The sequence below is a fragment of the Oenanthe melanoleuca genome, chromosome 4A, assembly GCF_029582105.1.
Source record: "Oenanthe melanoleuca isolate GR-GAL-2019-014 chromosome 4A, OMel1.0, whole genome shotgun sequence".
In the NCBI taxonomy this organism is placed as follows: Eukaryota; Metazoa; Chordata; class Aves; order Passeriformes; family Muscicapidae; genus Oenanthe; species Oenanthe melanoleuca.
In genome coordinates this window covers 7,498,827-7,521,061 of record NC_079338.1, presented here as the reverse complement: position 1 = coordinate 7,521,061, position 22,235 = coordinate 7,498,827, and the positions used below count along the sequence as shown (strand labels likewise).

At 45.4% G+C, this 22,235-nt stretch overlaps 1 protein-coding gene across 2 annotated transcripts in view; it reads right to left on the bottom strand.

The window, feature by feature from the left end:
- Nucleotides 1-1,613: 1,613 nt before the first annotated feature.
- PASD1 (PAS domain containing repressor 1) overlaps nt 1,614-22,235 on the bottom strand; it is a 61,126-nt gene continuing 40,504 nt past the window's right edge. For both annotated transcript variants that reach the window (XM_056491853.1, XM_056491854.1), the window contains 11 exons: nt 19,876-19,982; nt 17,107-17,254; nt 14,976-15,057; nt 12,571-12,694; nt 11,671-11,780; nt 10,005-10,163; nt 9,316-9,519; nt 8,321-8,526; nt 7,671-7,763; nt 6,992-7,199; nt 1,614-5,775 (listed from right to left, as the gene is read on the bottom strand). In XM_056491853.1, coding sequence (XP_056347828.1) covers nt 5,602-5,775; nt 6,992-7,199; nt 7,671-7,763; nt 8,321-8,526; nt 9,316-9,519; nt 10,005-10,163; nt 11,671-11,780; nt 12,571-12,694; nt 14,976-15,057; nt 17,107-17,254; nt 19,876-19,982 — 1,615 coding nt within the window. In that variant the 3' untranslated portion in view covers nt 1,614-5,601. The remainder of the gene's footprint in view (nt 5,776-6,991; nt 7,200-7,670; nt 7,764-8,320; nt 8,527-9,315; nt 9,520-10,004; nt 10,164-11,670; nt 11,781-12,570; nt 12,695-14,975; nt 15,058-17,106; nt 17,255-19,875; nt 19,983-22,235) is intronic.

The window sequence follows — 22,235 nt, the reverse complement described above, 5'->3', positions numbered from 1 at the left end:
ATCATAATTAAACTGGTAGCATTTTCCAGGACATGGAAGTGGCTGCTGCCATGTGATACAAAAAAGTCACTTCCTCTTTCCATCCATTCCTAAAATAAGCCACTTGTTTTATCACTCTAATGGCTGAATAATAATGTAATTTTAGAAGAGTTTGCTACCATAGTGACTAAGAAATGGCCATGTGTTGATTTTATCAGAAGTTTCTCATCCATTTGTATCATACAAGGTTCTTGATTGTTATTGCTGTTATATCTGGACTAAAATAGAAGGAAATACTCTGATTTTTTTTTTTCCAGAAAAATAGGCTACTTTTTGTTTTTTGCTATAGCTTTGTCACTTTACCAGTATGGCAGCACATTTTGTGTTGACAGTTTGGCTTTTATAGAATGTGTTGTATGCAAAGTTTCTGTAAGACAAATGGGGTGTTAAATATTGTTTCCCTTAAGAAAAAAAACCCTGTGTTTGAGGCACTGTTATTTCCTATGATGGCCTGCTGTGAAGTTCCTTCAAGAGTATTGGTCATGTTAAAGCCACATTTAGTCAGTGCTTTGCAAAACAAGGAGCAAGGCAAAGGCCCTGCGAGAAAAAATAGCAACCCGGATTTTGAAGCCTGAGATGGCTTCAGTGCTGAGCTGGTGAGTACTGGCACTTGCTTTTTGCATCCAAATTCAAACAGTGTGCATACTCTGATGCCTCATTCTTTCTAATTTATGTGTTGCTCCTATTGCCTCTGCACTGGTCATAGGAATCCCAGTCCTTGTCCTGAGCCCCATCCCTTCAGCTGTCCATGCACATGGACACAATGGCTACTGCTCTTGTCACCCCTGGAGAGTAGGTGTCCTCGTTTGAAAGACACGTATTTGCCAAGAAAGGCAGGAGCTCCTCCCCGAGATGGAGAATGCAGATCCCCCCTCCCTCCTGATTATTATAATTTTTGAATCAAGTGCTCTCAGGCAGAGATATGGGGGTAGGAATAACAGCTCTTTACTAATATATCTAAACAGACAACCAAAACCAACAGCAGCTATGAAAATTAACAGCAAACAAAACAGTAACTCAGTTCCAGTTCTTTTCGGCCGCAGAAACCCTCTCCCTGCGCTTAGTACCGGTGGTAGGGGCAGGGCACGTCCCGCGCAGCTGCGGAGGGCTGCGATGATGTCGGCGGCGTCCCACGTGGGAAAAGGGTGGAGGAAGGGCTCCCCGCTCACCGTGTGGGTCGCGGTGCTCGGCTGGGTGCTCGGAGGTAGCAGGCTAAAGTGGGGAAGGCCGTAGTGCAGTGTCCCACAGCAGAGAACCTGGCTCCCGGCGTTGGGATGGCGGGGTAGGGGGCGTGGAAGGGAGCAGGACCGGACGTCTTCCTCTGATCCCATCAGCGAGCGAGAGAGCGAGCCCCGCACAGCTACGCCCCCCTCCCCCCCCCCCCCCCCCCACCTCTTTTGTCACTGGCCATCATGAGCTAGGGTGTAGCCCAGCAAGTTTTCTTAGCATCACAATGGGTAAAATTCCACAGAGAGAAAAAAGGAACAAATCCCAACCCCCAACAGTAGGGATCAGATCCTGATCCCTAACAGACCCACACCACCCAGGGAATAATAACAAGAGTACATAATGTATAAGAGGTCCTACAAGTATTATTTTATTTCTTTTTTTTTTTTTTAATTAATACTATGTACAATCTGTTTAAAGCTTGTCAAAATCCATGGACTCCTATTCAATGGAGCTCCTATTCAATAGATGCAAAACAAGAATAAAATCTTTACTGTTCATTTTCATAAGACACTTACTTTTTCCCATTACAAAATACTTTTAAGAATAGTAACATTTATAAATGTATTTATATTCAACATCATATAAAATAAACCAAGATTTATACTCAATTCTAGACTTCTTCATATTTTCTTTTCTTTTTCTTGCATGGACTATATACAGTATGTACAGTAATGTCTCATTGTGTTTGTCAAATCAGCCTGATTATACCCACCAGGCTTTAGCTTATTTTTACAAATATGCTGAAAGTGCAAGACTTTATTATTTAAAGCTGCCTGTGTTTTCAGAGGTCTGGAATTGTATGCCCTATATATATTTATATATAGATATACATATACATCTGCATACATATAAATGTATATTAAAATATGTATATTTATATATAATTATAGTATATAGGTACTTGTGTGGTAGAAAACCTCCGAACATTTATGACAGATAGGTCAACACGGACAGCGGAGGCCAGCCCTGCTGCCATCAGTTACGTCCCTGATCTCTGCTCATCACCAAGTCACACATACATTTTCTTGTAGGTGCCTGGGGGCGTGAGCCAAACCCACCAGCAACCCTCAATTCCAAATGAGTCATAAAAACACAGGTCATAGCTAACACCGAGGTAAACAAATACAAATCAACCTGAATAAAGCGATTTTTATCCATCTGGTTTTTTGAGAGTGACAATATAAGGCAAAACCCCCTGGCCCTGACTCAGCCTTGCCCTTGGCTGGAGGCAGACTGAGCAAAGACCAAGTAAGCCCCAGAAAAGGTCGGTGGGATTTTGTCCTTTGGAGAATGTTGAGAAAACAACGCCCTACCTGTGAGGCAGTGCCTGGGACTGTGCAGCCCCCACCCACCAGCACCGAGGCCAGCAGCTGGGGGGGCTCTGAGAATAAGGTGGGGGGGCACATTGATAAACTGCATTTTTAGGTCTCTGGTTTTAGCAAGGCTGATCTAACATGTAAACATCCTCACCAACCTCCTTGTTTCCCACAGGGAGCTGTGAGCAGGGGCCATGGCCCGAGCCTTCTGTCCCTGCTGCCAACAGCCCAGGGCATGGCCCTGTCCGGTGCACCCACCACCCCCCACATAACCCGGAACCCTTCCTAACACTACTTTTTGTACTCACTGTCAAAGCCACAGCAATGCCAGAATGCTCTGGCTCAGATACCTCCCTACCAAGCCCCATTAAAAAAATATACCCCTCAAGCCCCGGACCCCAACAACCACCACCTCTGATGTCCATTTGATTGCCACCTGCCATGGCTGGGCTGTGTGGTGATGGGACACTGCAGTCCAACCATGGGGATGTGTTGGAGTGATGGAGGTGTAATGGGGAAACCAGGGAAAGCACAGCTACCTTGAGCCACAAACTGCAATGCTGGAGCCCTAACACACATACATGTGTTTGCCTCCCCTTTGACGTTATGTGCCAAGGCTATAGTGGAAAAAAAATCCCACAAACAACTCTCAAAAATAAAATCCCCTCCTACTGCATTCTCATGAGCAACCCTGCTGCCTTAGAATGGGGAGAGGGAGACCCTAAAACTAATAGTGCTTTAAAAACAAAAGTTTCCTACCCTGAAGACTCTGTGCTGGCCCTTACTGCAGAACAAACCTGCAGAACAGGAAAGCCCCAGGTGTTATTTCAGCTCCAGACCACCCCACAAAGGCAGGTGTTTCAAATCTCACTACCAGGAGTGAGATGTGCCTGGCACATGGCTCTGCTGTAGCCACCATTTCTTGTCATGGTTTGAAAGGGAGGGGGCTAGCTCGGACTGTGTCCAAGAGCCACTACTTGGCTGCTCAGCATGCAGGGGCTCCATGTGCTGTGTGAGCTGGGGCCCAGCCAGGGACTGTACTGAGAAGGCATGAGCCTCAATATTGGACACCAGGCTGTCGGGCATCTCATTGCCTCCATTCTGTGGCCAACTACATTCCCCAAAATGTTGCCATGTGGCCAGCTGTGCAATCAATGATCCATCATGTCTAGTACCCCTGGCAGCTGTGCATTCAATGTCCCAGTCAAAATTAACCTGTCCAGCTGCTTTTGCCCAAGGAAGGGGACCCATGAATAGCCAGGGGCTGGCACAGCTTTTATTCACATATAGACCTCTGCCCTGGCCAAAACACCAAAGCACCCTAGGGCCTTGCATCAGTCCCGGAAAGCTCCTGGCTGACCCCAGCTCCAGCAGCCTGTCCCCCCATGCCACTGCCCCCCGACAATGTGGCACATCAGAACCCCATCCCCTTCCCCAGGAAGAACTGCTGGGAAACAGCCGCTGGTGTACCAGAACTGGAGGAGCCTTGCTGTGCCCATTTCTTCAAACACAGGGCTGCTCGCAGCTGCTTGTGCCAAAAGCTGCTCCACCAGTAACATCAGGAACACCAGCTGCTGCAGTGCTGCAAGGGGCCCAGAAAGTGGCGTGCAGAAGGAAAAGAAGGGAGAAAAAAAAACCCCAGAATACCATTAAAAAAAACCAAAACCACAACAATAACAAAAAAAAAAAACAAAAAAAAAAACAAAAAACAAACAAAAAACAAACAAACAAACAAAAAAAACCCAAAGGCAAAACCAAGCATTCTTTGCTTGATTTCAACAGACATTAGGAACTAAACAAACTAAACACTAGGAACTAACTCCTCTCTAAACCTTACTCTATCTGCAAGGTGGAGCTTTACTGCTAGATGGACCTGGTCCTAACTAACCACTGCCTTGCAAAGTTTATAGTAATGACCAAACCCAACTATGTTTGGGTTCTAACAATGCCCAAAATTAGTACTCAGCTACTAACCCTTCAAAAATGTACTTTTTAATTTTTCCTTTGGAAAGACAAAAACAGTAGGGAGACTTAACTATACACCCACTGAGGAATAAACTGGTTTTTCAATTCATAATTATAAACCTGCAGTTAAAAAGTGAAAATTTACAAAAATACAATTTATTGCTGACCCTATGGGCTTGTAACATTGTGTGCTGTGATTATACATTTTGGGTTCGCCAAACTGAAACATGACTTAGCAAAACCACAAAGTTTGCTGTCATACGCTGTTCTATGCACATTTGTTTGTTTTTATGAATAGAAACATATACAACTACATCATTTGAAACAAACAGACAAAAAAAAAAAAAGAGTACAGATTCTTTGTCTGTAACCTGAAAAGTATTTGGCTACAGGGAGTAAAAACCATACAAATTTATCTTCACTTGTTAACCAAAATTAGAACATGACAAATATTGTACTAGCTGCGATGTGAGCTGGTATAACAACAGTAAGAAATACAGGCAAAAGTGGTATTATGTAAATTAGCAGCATTATCCAAACTCCTGGAAAAAAAAAACCTGCGGGACTGAGGTATAGAAAAAGGAAAAATAATTGACAGGGGACCTACTACAGCAAAATGAGTTGTACATGGTAATCCAATGGTGTCCTGCAGACTGGTATAGTCGATGTGCTCCCAATGCTGGGCTTAAATTCACAGTGACTTTCACCACTGAAGTCCTGAATGGAAAAGGGTTTTTTTCCATTGCAAACCAAGCTTCATGATGACCTGATACCTCACCTCCCTGCAGCAAGAAATCCACCACAGTGGCACCACAGTGCTGGGCCAGGGCACACCCTGCTGCCAGAACAGCATCATGGACTGGCTGCATGGAAATCCCAACAAACAACACCCGTGCAGCCATGCATCCCTGTCAGAGATCATCCCTCCAGCCACCACCTCCCCATGGAGCCCGAGCTGTCTCGTGCCGTGCTCTGATGGCGTCGTGCTCTCCTGTGTGCGAATGGGCGCAGTGGCTGCAGCCATGTGGTCCCTGTCTCCCAGAACCAACTTTCAGGGCAGCTGCATCTCAGGCAGGTCGGGCAGGTTGCAGGGCTGGCCCTGTGTGTGGTGGCTCTGCTGCTGTGAGGGAAGGAAGTAGCTCAAGGGGTTCTGCTGCGGGATGCGAGGAGGCTGGAAAATGCGTTGTGTTGGAGCCCCAGGCACCACCAGCTCAGGACCTTGCATCTGTGGGAGACACAAACCTGAGCAGTCAGACCTGCCCCATCACCCAGCTGTCCCTCTCTTGCTACAGGGCTGATGCCCTGAGACTCATGTTCAGGAGGGTGTGCATCAGGTCCTAAACTTGAGAGTATGAGCTGGGCCCCTCAGGAAGTCCTGTCAGCAAGACCAACAATGCCTAGAGGAGAGCACAGAACGGAAGCAGGACCCATCTGTCCTAACAGGCTTATGGGGAGCCCAGCAGAAATAGAGACCTCCAAAAGCTACTTGGATATGAGGTACAATCTGCAGGATGCACAACTTTCATCTTTCATGCGAAAACAACTTCAGACAACCAAGGAAGAGGTTCTAGAGTAACCATGTACCCACTCATAGCTGGTACCTCAAAGACCTTGCTGTTTCACCCCCTGTTAAAGGCACCGTGCCAACGAGCTCTGGTTTACTGTGGCCCTGGAGCTATTTATGTGTTCCAGCATCATCATTCTGCTGTCCACACTGCTAGTCCTCAGGACCCCAATGCAGCCCATGAGGACACATACCCAAAGTGAGGACAGTTCATGCCCACATTTGCTGACAACAGCAATTCTGCTGTGCGGCTGCTTTCCGCTGAACCCACTCCTCTCGCTTTCTTCCCTCCTATCTTTGTTTGGAGGACTGTAATTTAACCTCAGCCAGCCAGGCTTGGAGAGCATGTTACTGATTAATTATTATTACAATTATTCAACAACCCTTCTCCTTGGCAGTGTCACTATTTCAGCATGTACTGATGTAAATTGTGTGCTGAAAAACCAAAATCACCTTGTCCAGTGATAAATAAATACCCATTTATTAAAAGAAAGCTGTGATGGTAGCTGATAAAAATCTTGTTCTGATGAGATGTAACACCAGGAGGTATGTTTTCCAAAGAGCTTCTCTCTTATCATTCTTATTACTACAGCCAGCTTCCCACCAGAGCTCTGCTGCATAAAAAGTTGTGTTTGAAAAACTGGTATTTTTTCTGTACACTATGTGATAACAGTTTGCTGGAACATATGGCCTTGAGCAGGTGCAGAGTTAGCCTAGAAAGGCTGAGCACCTGGCTATGTGGAGATAAAACGGGAATGGAGATGTGCAAAGGCACTGACCAGGTTTGATCAGCCACATAAACCCCATTTCTTCAAAAACCCCAACCATCCCTAAGCCATCCCTGTGCCTACTCAGAAACCTGCTTCTGCTCCAATACCTGAAGGTAGAGGCGATGCTGCTGAACCTGCTGCTGTGGCCACTGGTGCAGATGAACTGATGTGTTGGCTTGGTGGGATGTGAAGCTGGCGTGTGGGATCATTAGAGACGGGGGGAAGATGGGCGGTGGGGCTGGAGGTCGGATGGTGCTGCAGGTGACTGGCTGCACCTGTGCTGGGAGAGGCAGGGTCTGCTGCTCTGCACCAAACCTGCCACAAGGAGGAAAGGCAGGCATGAGAACCCAGACCCAGACCTGCCAATAAAATGGGCACTGAGGAGCCCAGCTGCTGCAGTAACCAGCCTGGAGCAGGGCTGCGAAGCATGCAGACCTTGCTGACAGGAGGCCCTTGATTCCCCTATGCCAACAAAGCATGGTCTGGAACTGCTGAAAATTAAGGTTTTAAAGGTTGTACATTTTCTCTATGTCTTGGACAAGCATTTTATGCTTTGTAAAAGCCAGAAAATGGTTAATTTTTTTTCAAAGCACTTTATTTATCATAGAGTTCTTTGTAATTAAAAAATATTCTAATTTTTCTCCTAACTGTCTGAACATTTGTTTCATTTCAGCCTGAGACTGTTTGTGCTTTTGTGGTCAGGTGTAAGTTTTTCCATGTCTTTTTCAGTGCCATAAAGTGTCCTGCTAAGACATTGTAGGAAAATAAGGGCCAGCAGAGACTCACTTTCCTTGCTGCCCACTGGCACTGCTCAGCACAGGCTGACAACTGCTGTTGGCTGTGGGCATCATGGCTTGGATGGACTGATCCAACAGCATCCTGTGGTGGAAGGAAAACAGAGAATGGTCAGGGAAGGGAGAGGTCTGATGTCCAAGGTCCTGTCAGTCTCTAGAAACAACTTGAAAATCCTCCATGAAAGCAGGTAAATCACTACCTTGAAAACAAGCTAATGAAATAGGATGCTTCTTATCACATCACATCTCTCCTGTGAATACCTGCTGAGAAGATTTGGATTGTTGAGACTGGAGACTCCAGGGACATCCCTCCAGTATCTAAAGGGGATAAAAGAGAGCAGGAGAGGGACTTTTGCCAAGAGCATGGAGCGAGAGGACAAGGTGGAATGACTTTAAACTGATAGATGGCAGAGTTAGATTAATTTTTGGAAATATGGAGAGAAGAGGATTTAAGGCCCCTGATGATACAGCATTATGTGCACAACACCCTGCTTGCCTGCACACTGGGTTCACCCTTGCAGAGGGAACATCCTTCTGCTGGCTGTGGCATCCTGAGCCCAGCCACACCTGCCCTCCTTGCTGCCCAACTGCTGCTGTTTTCTGTCACTGCCCCCAGGTTGGTCCTAGCAGGGCTGTGGGTACCTGAGGCTCCTTTCATGGCTGTAGTCAGCTGGTGATTGTCTCTCGCTGCTGTCAGTCGGCACCTGTGCAGCCATGGTGATGGGTTGTGCTTGGGAAAACACCATGGGGTTGTTGTAGAAGGGCACTGAAATGCTTGTCTGCTCTGGCACACACATTTGCTGGCCTTGGCTTCCTCTGATTGGGTGCTGCTGCTTCTGCTGCTGTACCTGAAAGTATCACCTAAGTTTTAAAGCTCCCTAATGGAAGGTTTAAATAACCACTTACAGCGGGCAGGTAGGAAAAGGAACAATAGGATATTGTCCCTGAACACAGTGGTAGGAAGAGTACATCTATTCAAGACCACTAACCCATTTGCATTTATTGTCCCTGCAGAGCAGATGTTGGCATCCCCAGACAGACTTTTGAGAAAATAGAGTACAAGGGTAAGGGTACGAAAAGCTTGAGGTGGAAGAAAACAGCTTAAAAGGGGAAGCGCAAATCAGAAGTCTACAAGGAAAGCATCTCATCATGTCCTTTAAAGCAGCAGTTTTGGCCTTTTTTGTTTATGAACAACTCAAGTCTTTCCCATCTTAATAGTAGATTTAGGTCTAGTGATGACAAAACTGTTTTTTCAAAGCTGCTTTCCAAGACTCCTCAGGCAAAGCAAAATTCATCTTTTAAAATTTTACCTGCTCCTGTGTTATGAAACCACATTTCGCTGGCTATGAATGAACACCATGTTGATGAGAGTCCAGACCTCCCATTCACTTCCTCCCCAGTCACCAGGAGGGCTCCAGCAGTCTCTGGGGTTTAAATGCTTTTTGGCTATCTGGTTTTTATTTTTGCAGCTGAGTGACATTGTTCACAACTGATTCTTGACATGAATTCCTTAAAGCCAACTATGCAGTAAAACTGGTACACTGGGAATGCATGGGACCAGGGGGAGGAATGACATGGCAGACAAGTATTTAGAAGCTGGGAAAGGGGATGATGAAGACAGTGAAGCAGCCAGTTACCTGGGGGGCTGTGCCACAGGCGTCCCTGAGGAATGGGTGTGGTGATAGCAGGTGGGTGCTGCAGTAGTGCTTCATCCCCATTAGGCCTGTCTGCTGTGACTTCTTGGCTGTGGCCTGCCTGGGTGTCCCCTGTGATGGCAGCCTCTGGGGGCTCGGCTGCTGCACAGTGTTAAAGACGACAGGTATTGGCTGCTGCATCAGCATCTTTAAGTGAAAGAAGCACAGGAATTGTTGGTTGTACTGCCTAGCAGAAATAACACCACAGCAGCAGCAGCAGCAGTATCTTTACATCCAGGGGCAAAATGAACCATGAGTAACAGAAAATCGAATGTTAGCTTGTGTAAAATATTTATTCAGAACCAAGACCATGGTACCTGCTGTGGAATGGCAGTGGGGATCCAGTAGCACTAACCAGACATGGAACCACCAAGCTTTTTATGCACGAGAGATTTTGGATTAATTTGGGATTATTTTTTTCTAGATCATGGAAATTACTGGTTCAGTACTCAGCCAGATATTGATGTCACTCATCTCTCCAGAAACACCACTCCCACATCTGAAACCAAGTTACCAATTTCTCAAGAGTTCATTCCTGAATGTTTTTGCCACAGCCACTATTGTTACAGCTCTGTGTGCTCAAAGGAAAAGCAAATGGCTGGTGAGTTTGGGAGCACCAGGGCAGCAGGTACCTGCAGGTTGGAGTCCTGCACGAGCTGAAGCTGCTCCTTGATGACATGGAGCTCCTCTTGCTGCGTTTTGATGTCAGCTTGCAGTATGCGAGTCCTCTCCTCCAGCTGCTCTTTCAGCTGATGCATCATCCCCAGCTGGGTGGGGAAATGGTACACTGCCTGCAGACAATAGAAAGAAAGGACCACAGGGTAGGACCAGTCCTGCTACTCATATCCATAGCAATGCTGGATTCAGAAACATGACTGCTTTTCATCTTTTGCCATAAAAAAATAGCTGACAAACATTGGCAATTGCATATTTTACCAAAGTGCCACTGTAGTTCCAGAGCAGCAGCACATCTGGCTCACATGCCGTATCTCCCTCCAGGTGTTATCTGTATAAAATTATAATCAATTAATTTCTTCATGAAGTGTCTATACATGGGACTCTCCCATCCCCTTAGGATAACACCCTGCTGGTTTGGGCCCACTTGTGTTTTGTGGCAGACGCTGCATCCAAACCCTTGCCTCACCTCCTGGCTGGGCTTTCAGTTGTGCTGCTAATGATATTTGGCAGATGCCAGACCCAGGTAAGGCTGCAGTCCTACCTGGGAATCCACCCTTCACACCTACACTGGCCGTTTTCAATCTCTGTTTCATAGTCAGAACATTTACTGGGCTGATATCAAAGCCCTATAAGGACAGACCTTGCCATTATGGTTTATGACTCATTTTTCTTGGGGTTTTTGTTTTCTTCTCTTTTTCTAGCCTAACTCAAATCTTCCACGACATCCCTTTCCTCTAACAAAACTTTTCAGCATTGTATCAGCCTGTAGGTAACTGCTAGAGATTCAGGGAGAAGCCTTCAGCAGCTCACAATGCTTTTGACAAGTATAAACCTTTTCCTATGCTATTTCTTTGGGTGTCCCACCTGCTCTCTCTGCTCGCTGAAATAAGTGGTTGCAATAAGGTTGTTGCAGGTAAATCTCAGCAACAGAAAGGGCACAGAAGCCTTGTTCCCAGTATTGCATGAGCCAGCAAGGACATGAGGGCAGTGAACCAAAGCCACCTAGGCTGCCCTGCTGACAGGACACAGCAGTGTGCTTAAAAAAAATAAAATCCCATACCATCACAGGGTGCTGGCAGGGCACTGCCAGCTGAGCCACAGGGTGCTGAGAGAGGTGTTCACCATGGGCTTGAGGAGTGGCTATGGCTTAGAAATGAAAACTTTGCCTTACTGAAGGTTCATAGCACGTCCAGTGCAGAGCTAGTGCTTTACCAGCTCATACTGGCGATGAACAAGTTTGCAAGGAATTGGACAACTGAGATTGGAGATCCGAGGATAAGTCTGAAGTGAGAATTTAGGGTCCTGCATGCCCCTGATAATTTAGAGTCCTTGGCGTCAGCACCCATTATGGATAAAGGCCATCTCATATGTACAAACCCCAAAAAAGGAGGGTTGGTGGTGTGAAAAGGCAATTGGCCTGGAGGAGCAAACTGAATCCTGAAAGAAGGCAGAAGAGGAGTCTCTTGCATCTCTCCACTGGCTCTGCCAGCCAATGGCACTCCCCAGGAAGTCCCAGCACACTCAGAGTGTGGGATCCAGCATCTCTGAGGGGGAGATCAGTGCTTATTTTTCTCATTTCACTACAGCCTCAGAAGGCTCTTGCTCCTCAGGACCACTGACCTGAGCACTCCCGACTGCTGCCAGCCGCAGGGCTGCCTTCTCCACCGGAGCCCCCAGCACCGATGGCCGGGTGGGAGTGCTGGTGTCCGTGTGCCGCATGGATGACGTGGCTGGAAAAGAAACATTCACTATGACAGAGCAGACACAAGCCTGGGTATCCTGGCTAAACTTGGAATCCACATATGCAGATGGGCAGTGAGCCAAACAGTGCCAAAGTGGGTCCTAAAACTGTCCCTCTACAGGCAGTTTGGCTCTCTTCCCCTCTCTGGTCACTCTGGCTCCCCACCTGGCTTACTGGGTTCCCTCCTCCCTGCTATTTAGCCTGCCCTCCATGGGTGTATCCAGATGAGATCCCCACTCTCTCCACGGCAAATATCTCAATAAAAGTCCCCTGAGTTTTTTATCCATGGCCTTACACAGGGCACTGCAGTCATCTTGCTGCCTCCCCACGGTAAGGGGGGTACTGATGGGAGCTGGGATGAAGCTGCCAGCAAGGCAGGCATCCTTCTCTGCTCCTTCTGCAGGGATTTCACATGACAAACCCCGTAACAAAATTATATTATCCCAACACAAATCTTTTGTCAGTGAACTTGGCTCAATCAAGCTAGTGAGTCACCTCTTCTCCCCAAAACCACAGCAAAAAGCCATGACCCTCAGCTGGTGACAAGCCAGGGGAAATCTGCTCTCATACAGGCAGTGGGTTAAAAGGGAGGAGACAACAGACGGCCGTGGTTTTGTTGCTGCTCTGTGACTTGCCATGACACAGTATGTTGGTCCCAATGCTGAGCATTCCCCTCCCACCCCCAACCTGGTCACTTCCAGCTGAATCCCAGTATTTTGGAGGCTGCTCTGCTCTCCAGCCCACTGCCTGCACCCAAGCTGGGCTGCCCCGGCACCTACAGGTGGAGTCGGACAGGGTGGTGTGCGAGGAGCGTCGGGAGCTGTGTGACGACAGCGACAGTCCTTCCCGGCTAGCGTCTTGGCTGCTGCCACACTGCCTCACATCCAGGTAGCTGCTGTGGCTCTGCGGGGAGCGAAGTGCAAGTAGTGCGACCATCACTAGGAGGGAATGGCTCTGGAACGGACCTCTACGTCCTTGAGCCCAGACCTCTACCTCGCTGAGCCCTTGTTTGCAGACAAACCCAGCAGACTGGGTGCACAGAATTGTGGCACCACCAAACACTGCTTGCTCTGCCCCTCTTCATTCACCCAAAAGCCTTCAGGCACATAGGACCCTCACACTCATGCCCTGAGCACGTACCTGATGGCAGCAAGCAGCAGTGGAGGATTGCTCCTCCATTGGGATTGCTGCCCATGGCCTGCACTCTGGTGTGCCAACCTCCTTCTCCCCTGCCCACAAAGCTGTGGGCAATAGGAAATAAGCTTTTTTCATCAGCCTCTTTCTGCCCAATTGTTGGAGAAGATGAAAAGGAGGAATCCTGCAAATATGAATACTCAGATTCTGGGAATTGTTGGGGAAGATGTTACAGGAAAGCCCTTGTTACTGAATTACCATGAACACAATAGGATGGCCTGCTGAAGCTAATCCACTCTTGTCAAAACAATGCTCTCGGCCAGAGAGCCACTCCAAAGGTCACAAAAGACTTATCAGGGTCCAAAATTAGATCTTAGAGTTTAAAATGTCACACACTATGCTAATATAAGGATTCCTATAGGCTGTACATAAATGCTATAGAATTAGTATTTTGTATTAGATTGGTTCTTAGGGATCAGAATATTCATGATGGAAATGGATTTATTGTGTTACAAACGGGAAGTCGCTCTCTTCCTCCTCTTCTTCCTCTCTTTACTCTTTGCTCTTCTTTCCTTCTCTTCTCCCACTTCTCCTCTCCTCTACCTCTTCCATTATCCCAATACCCTTTTATCCCATTACTCTCTCTCCCTCCCCCTGCTCTCCTCTTAACTCTAATACTTCTCTCTTTTTCTTCCTCTCTTTACCCTCTTTACTCTCTCTCTCTACCCTCCCCCTTCTCTCTTTCTTTCCCCACTTTTATCTCTTTAATCTGCATGTGGCTGTGCCGGGCATCTCCTTGCAGACTCTCTTATAATAAACTGCAACTGTAGCTTTTAGCATTTACAGAGCGTTTAAGTCTTGTTCCACGCTGTTCAACCTGACACAAAGAATCCAAGAGTCTCCCGCACCCAATCTCTTCAAGGTGTCACAGCCGGTTGGCTGTGGTGCACTGGGGAGTGCTGGCAGGGGGAATATATGAAGGTGGCAGGAGGTGTCTACCTGGGAAATAAGTTTCATCCATGGAAGAGATGGAGAGAGATGACTGGAAAGGGACAGAGAGGAGTGGCATGGGGATATCAGCCCAAGTGGACCTACAGCAAATGTCTCCTGAGGGGGACAGGTATTGGGCAGTGCTGAGAGCTGCAATCCCACTCACTGCTCCCTGGGGAGCAGTGGCTCCAGCAGCCTGTTCTGGGCAGGACCTGGGCAGAAGTGGGGAACAGCCTGAGCTCCCACAAAATAATGTCTGAAAGGCAATGAGGATGATCAAATGACAACTACACAACAACCCACTTGAAATTACTTTGATTTCTGATCTTATTTGTAAACTACCAAGAGGAGAAACTTAAAAGTAGCGAAAATTACCCTGATACTTGGGCTGATGTGTGGTGATGCCAGACTGACTAAAGCCATGGAAGTTATTGGTCATGGAAGTTATAGGTCACAATCCTACACTTGATGTGATCCAGCAACTGAGCTGAAATCTAGGTGTTTTCCCTTGCCTTCCCATCTTCATCTGAGTATCAGTGATGAGCTGGCAGAAGTAAAACAGATACCCTGTGGTGCTGCCCTATTCTTGGGTTCTCTGTGCCTTACCAAGGGTGACAGGTACAGCAATCTGGTCTCCAGTTTCAGCTCTACTTCTCTGCTTCTGAGCTGGGGTGGTTTAATCTGTTCTTTGCATCATGGTCTTAGAAAGGGACCAAAACAGCGCAATGCAACTGCTGAATTCACAGTTATTGCATAATCAGAGAATACTCAGTGTTAAAGATCATCTAGTTCCAATCCTCCTGCCACAGGCAGGGACATATTTCACTAGATCAGCCTGTTCAAAGCTCATCCAGCCTGTCCTGAACCAACATGGACAGTCTGTAGCCATGCACAGGAAAGCTTCTTAGGGCCTGCCTGAATCATAACCCAGTTCAAGGCTTGGAATGAGACGGGAGTAAAGAAAATGGACAAAAAAGAACAGATACTTCCCTATGATTGGTAAGCGATTACTCAGTTTGGTTTAAACATCTCCCTATTTAACTGTGAAGGAACATGGTACCTTTAGAGAGGATGATGCCAGTTCAATTGATGACTCTTCGAGACCAAGATCTCGCCTTCTCTCAGCCCGAACTTCTGCATAACTTAAAAAACCCAAAACAAAAAAAGCAAAAAAATTATTTTATAGCTTCTGTGCAGGTAAACTGCCACAACAAGTGAACACTCATTTTCTAACCTGATGATGATGAACAAGAATCCTATTTTTTTTGCATGGTAGTTCAGTGATCCCTATGCTAGTCCCTTGGGCAGGACGAGGTCAGGTCTCTCCTTCTGAAGGTGCACAGAATTGTGCATGCATCAGAGTTAACATCCTGAACTCCAGTGGAAGCTCCGAATACAAACATGCAGCTAAACAGGTGCAACGTAAAGTGCATGAATCCCTATAAGGTGCCTCTGAAAGTGTATATTTTCTTTCTTTACTTCTTTTCTTCTGAAATAATGAAATATTTACAGTAACAAATACCACATGATTCACCACTAGGATAAATTGGAGAGGATGTTTCAAAGATTCTCTGAGTGCTCATGGATCGTGAGCACTGAGAGGTGCCAGACTTTAGGAGGATGAAATATTAATGAGCTGCAGCTTCACGGGAGGCAAGAGAAGTTGTGGAACCAACCTCACTTATATCATCGTGGCAATGGATTTTCCTGAAGCAATATTTTAACTTGTGTACTTCAGTAACATATTTTAAGCCTTCAATTTAGGACTACATCCTTAGATTTAAGAGGCACTGGAAGCAGAAAGAAGAAACAAGTTCATGCACAATAAATTCAGTCCTTAAAGTGAAGCTGAATTCCCTGACGGATGGCAGAAGCAAGACAACTGAGAAGCACTGTGTAACATTTGCTTATGTTCACACTTCATATGTAATTTATACCACAGATCATAGAATCAAAATCAATAGAATTTGGGTTGAAAGGGACCTTAAAAATTATCTGGTTCCAAGCCCTCTACTGTGGGCAGAACACCTTCCACTAGAATAGGCTGTTCAGGACCCTAGCCAACATGGCCTTGAATACTTCCAAAGATCGGGCAGCCACAGCTTCTCTGGACTTCCAGTGTTTCACCACCATCACAGAGAAGAACTTCTACCTAAGATCTAATCTAAACCTATCTCTGACAGTTTAAAGCCATTCCCCCTTGTTCTCCAACTCCATAACTCCTTCTCAGCTCTCTTGGAGTTCCCTTAGGCCCTGGAAGAGGCTCTAAGGTCTCTTTGGAGCCTTCCCTTCTTCAGGCTGAACAACCCCAGCACTCTCTTCCTGTCTTCAAAGGAGAGGTGCTCCAGAGCTCTGAGCATCTTCATGGCTCTCCTCTGGCTCACTCTAACAGACCCATATAGTCCACATTTACTAGTGTTTGCTCTTCCAGATATTTGACAGAAAAAGAGGGGGACAAGAAAGAAATTGATTCCTGATAGTAAAAAAATACACAGTGAGCAATAAATTTAATCAAGTTAATAGAGCAAACCAGTGTGTCACTATTTTTTCAAGCCCTTCAGAAAATACATTCTTACTTTTCAAATATGATTTTTTGAGATGGCTGTGGTAATCCAGCAGGTTCCCCTCCAGAAGGTGTATTCACAGAGCATCCTAAACATGCACTGCCTTCCAGCATGTGCTGCCACTCATAACAAGCAGCTTCCCACTAGGGGGGGATCCAGGGCTGGATTTGGGTGAGGAATAAGGCCAGCAAGCCAGCAGCTAAGCTGGCCCCATAATAAATATTTAAAGCCAAAAGATTTGGCTTTTAAAGGTCAAAAGGTTTTGTAGGAATTATATGATCTAATTCATGCCCAGAAAGATGTCTGATTCCTAACAGCTTTAATTCTTTCTATGGAAATGTCATCACTAGTGACAAAAGGAGAATGTAACATACTGATAGATTTGGCCAAAGGTGGTTTCCAGGCTTTTGGCTCAGTTGCCTCAAAAAAAAACCAAAAGAGACAGAAAAAAGTAAATAGGTAAATAAAGCACACATTCCTTGTCAGAATAGTTTCATGGAGTTATATATTATTTTAGTGTGTCAGTAGGCACAGCAAGTATTTAGTTAACATGAAACAGAACTAGAAAAAGCAATGGCTGAACACTGACACATAACACACTGTGAAGAGTTTTGTGCTTGCTCCTACCTAACTACCAGGTGAGTGCAAACGATGAACTCGGGTTTGGAGTTCCACTGGTGGTAGGTGATGTAGTAGTGTGTCTGCAGCCATATCCACTGCTGCCCTTTGGTCAGGAACCGATAGTAACAGGACTTTCCTTTTCCAAACTGCATCACTGTTTAACAAAAAGAGAAAGCAATTTACAGTAAATAGGGATTTTATGGTGCAAAGGTGATTAGAAAAACCATTCAGTCCCACATCCCTTGCCCAGATTCGAGCAGTGCTAAAATGGTTCTTGAGATTTCTAAACTAGACAGATGGATACACAACCATGTACTCAGCTCTTGTTTGGGGTCATTCCTGCTGACTTTCAGGAGTGCCTTTTGCTACTTTGAGATTTCTCTTACAACTGGTATAACTATATAACTAGCTACATTCTTATAAGTGATGGGCTCCCTGAAATAATCGAAACAACATTAATTAAACAAATTATTTGCCTTTCATAAGTACATTAGAATGTATTTCAAAGACTGAAGATATGAAGTAAGAATCCTAATAACAGCAAAATCAACAAGATAGTGGAATTTTAACTGAGAGTTTTCTTCCAAAACCTGGCCTACTCCAACCCAGTATGTATTATCAGGCTACGTCCAGAAAAATCTCAGGTGCTGTAATATAACTGCAAAATAAAGAGGGGAACTATGTGAAATAACCACACTATTTTTTCCAGACTGCTGAGAGTACAAGATGAAACATGCTCACTTGAAGTACACACAATTAACGCAAAGTAAAATACAAACTTGGTTTAAACAAACCCATTTCACTTGACAGTAGGCAAGATGTCTGTCCAAAGTGTCAACGTGACAAACAGGAACTTAGCAAGCCAACTAACCCAAGTGGTTTTTAACTCACCTGCACTCCTCTATTTTGTTAAAATATCAGGAATGCCTTCTTTAGCAATCCCATTAACAGTGATGGGCTTTAGATGAAGCAGAAATTTTCTGGCTAACATGACATGTTGGCCATGGATCCCTCAGTTCCTAGTCCTGGAAGACATGTCCTGAAGCAACTTCCCTAAGTCACTTTGCCAGCACTTTACTTTGTTTCCCTGTGCAGTAAAACACGTGTGTTGTGCAAATATTCTTCTAATAGGTATGATGAATGCCTGGATCATAGAGATGTAGAATATAAACCATCAAACCAATTCTCTGCTGAATGATCTGAAACACTCTCAATACAGTTTGTGTCTATACCAAACTGCACATGCATTACCAAAAGGCCACTGTCTGGTTAAGCATCTCACTTGTATCTGAATAATCTTTTAAGCAAATAGCACTAAGAAGTACTGTACTTGAGAGCAGTTAAAATACTCTGTTAATACTCCCATCTACACTTTTGCTACATTTGACACAACTTGTGGTCCCCCTGTCACAGCTTCCCCTATGTGCTCAGCCAGGCAGCCCGCTCTCCTCGCAGCTGCTGTACCAGTGGACAGGGAAGAGAAGCCAGCAGGGAAGTGAAGCAAGGAAACGTGACAGAGAAGTAATTTTCCCCATTCTCTTCTAGGTCCCTGAGCTCCTCATATATGTAAGTGGTAAAGGGTTTGTGGTAGAGATAAGGGTGGTTTGCAACTCAGAGCTGGGTTTTCTCCAGTGGGCTGTGGGGCTCCTTGGTGGAGTTTCTTAGTCCCAGCATTGTGCTGCTCTGTGTCTCAGAGCAATTACAGCATCCTGCTTGCTCCACTCTCTGGAATGTCCTTCTTTCCTTTTGACAAAACACTCTCCTTTTGAGTGGAGATAGCAGAGAGTGTCCCCAACAAGAAAAATAGCAAAATACCTTATTACCTAGATGCAAAGTATGTAGTTATTTTTTATTGCAGTGCTTGACAATGCAAAACCGCCACAGGACACACATAACTAACTCTGGCTCAGTATCGCAGTCTGAAATGCACCCAATAAAATGGAAAAATCTGGGTCTTGGGGATAAAGCATCTCACATCTGGTAGAAATTGCATACTGATTAAGAGCAGGCATCTGCAGACACCTTCTGCCCTTCCTCATTTTAGCTCCAGCCCTCAGCAGGACATGGCTCTTCAGCTTTGAGCTGCAGTGCTGAGGAAATCACGAGAGTTCTCCTTCTGCCCTGGCTCCAACAGGCCACACTATTTCTCCTTGCAAAAAGATAAACTTCATGGACCTGTGGCATTCACATATTAGCCTGAACTTGACTTTTCTGCTTTGTTTTTTTCTTTCAGATCAACCAAACATGAGTTATCTTCACCCACAGGGAAACTGTGTTCAGCACTTTTGTATGTAAAATAATTCTGAATCTCCAGAAGCAGTTTACTAATGAGTAAATGAGGTTCACAACACCTAATTGTACATGCAGGTGAACCAAATAATGCTCTCAAAAGGTGTTTTGGTGAGCTGAGCATTCTGGCTAACTCCGGAGCCCAGGGGAATGGCATGACCCCATGAAGTGTGGCAAATCAACAAAACTCACAAGGCAGAGGGGGAATACTTCTGACTCCCAATCTTTTAATCTAATTTCCCTCTGAGACAACCTGTGCTCAAAGTATCTGCCAATTTAGGAAAACTGCACAAAGACTTCCTGATCTGAGTGAATTCTGCAGATTTCAACCTTCCAGGTAAGTGTCAGGTGTGAGAGTCTGTCATGGGAAGGGAGAGTTCCCGCAAGCCCCTGGAAGAAGAAGCCTTTTGCAATGACAGTTGAAGGTTTTGCACAAGTGACAAAAGAGGTCAGAGACAGATACATTGCAGAGGCAGGGCAACTTACAGTGTTCATGGCACCTAGCAAGAAGCTCCAGGTCATCTGCATGGTAGTAATCATACCCGGACGTTCCCAGAACTTCAAACGGTAAATATCCTATAATAGGTGGAGCCCTAGAAAGGAAGCAAGGGCAGGGAGTGAGCAGAAAACTTGACACTTGACATCCTGGCAGATAAGCTGTGATACCAGCAACAAACACCTTGTTTATTCACTTGGCAGAGAAATATGGAGTAGATTTTCATATAGGCAGTGATGTATTTTCACATACAAGCAAAAAAAAAATGACAGCAAGGGAGAGGTAAAAATTGAGAAAATTAAAAGGTTTGTGTTTACTGTTTCACATCCTATTCATTATGTGGGTGTAGAGAAAGGCATGTACATATGTGACTGACTCAATTCATTAAGGATGCTTGTGAGACACAGCTTGAGAAATGCTATGCCTGATCCTGCACATAACAACTTGGAGCTAGAGAAAAATTATGCAGTATGTTGGATGTAAGTGTCATCTGGGTAGTGACTGTAGAAGAGAGAATAAGTGGGAAGTTGTAGTGTGTGTCAGGACCAGCTTGGGAAAAAGTACTTGCCCCCTGGAAAAGCTTGGGAAGCTATAGCCAACAAAACCTTCTGTGCTTGCAGTACACTGGTAGTAGCAATAGGCATAGGGCTGATTTAGGGTTGTTTTTGCTTTGGGTGGTAGAGAAGAAACTGATGAAGTATTTAGACAGGCACATTGCCATGACTTAACACACTATTCTGTTATCAATCCTAGGTTTTCCTTTTTCTAGGCAAAACATGAGATTTTTTTAAAGCAAGTATCCTAACAGCTTTCACTGGAGCCTGATAGCTTACAATTATGAAACAACACCGAAATGTGGGAAGAAAACCACTGCTTTGTCTCTGTCCCTGTATAAGCATGACATTCTCTATATTCCAGTACTCAGGTACACTCCTGCCTGCACCAACTCAAGCACTCAGAGAGGCAGGACCTATGCTAATGTGGCTCCATCTGTTTGTTCTGGTTGCAGGATGTGCTGATAGTGTTGACCTGCCAAGTTCAGTGTGTTTCTCAGGAACAGGGCAAAATGCTAAACAACTCAAAATGGGGCAGGCTGAATACAATGATGCCTATCAAACCTGCCTCTTCTGCTGCCCCTCTCCTGGTGAGCTGAGTGCCTCTTAGGAAAGAAGGCCATGAAGTGGTGAAGGCTATGAGGAAAAAGTTATTTCAGTGTATTACATGTGGGTTTGAGTGGATCAGTCCTGAGTTTTTTGGTTATTACCATGTGAAGTTCTCTCTTGGCTGAGCCACCCAGCTCCACATTTGTCCTCTCGAGAGACACGGTGGGCATAAGTTATTCAGCCACAGAGAGCCCAGGCAGGTCTATAACCTTCCTCCTCCCCACAGCTGTGGGACTCCGGCACCAAATGAGAAATCGGGCAAGAAGGACGATCTAGGGATCTACTCAACAGCAGTCCCAAGAGGGGCAAGGTGTGAGCAGGAGCTCCTGAGTCCCAGCACAAAGGGTTAGCTGGGAGAGCCGGGCCTCCACTAGACAGCAAATCCCTTGAAACAGAGAGCATTGAGCTCACAGTGTCTCTGCTGCAATATGGCTTTATTTATTCAAGTAACTTTTCACAGCACTCTGTTCCTTTTCCTCATGTGACCCAGATTTCTCTTAATGATGATAATATGTGTATTTATTAAAGTGTCTTTCCTTGCTGTCTCTTTGGCAGAATGCATCACCGTTTCTCCTATTTTTAATGACATGCTTATATTCAAGACAATAAATATCTTTCAGCTGCACATCAGATAAACATTTAAGATGATCAGGAAAGTATTATGCTTTCCTGAATATCACCAGAGCTCCTCATAAGAGAAAGCAACCACAAAATGCTCCTTATCTGTCATTCAACAAGGAGATGCCTTGTGAAGCAATTTAAGTGTCTTGTTAGCTTAAGTTCCAGTCCTGAGATCTGCTGTGCAAATGGGAATGTATAGTCTTTAGAGATCCTTTTGGGTGCAGTCTTTTAATAAATGAAGGAAAAATAAGAATAGTACCACAGTGCAGAAGTGAAACAGACCATCATCAAGGTTGATGGGTTTTTCTTCCTCTACATATATTTACATATAGACCCAGAATACAGATTTTTCCTATTCTTCTCATGTTCATCCAGATCTGGGGAATGTTTTTATTGCATCTATCTTTACTCTGATTTGAATTGTGATAATGACAGCAAAGGTCCTGATTCCAGCTCCTATTGGGTACCCTCTGCTCCTGCTGATGGCACACCTCAGTGTCAGGCAGCCTGTGGTGATGCAAATCATCAAGAAACATTTCCCAGTGTCCTGCAGATTTGTACTGGAG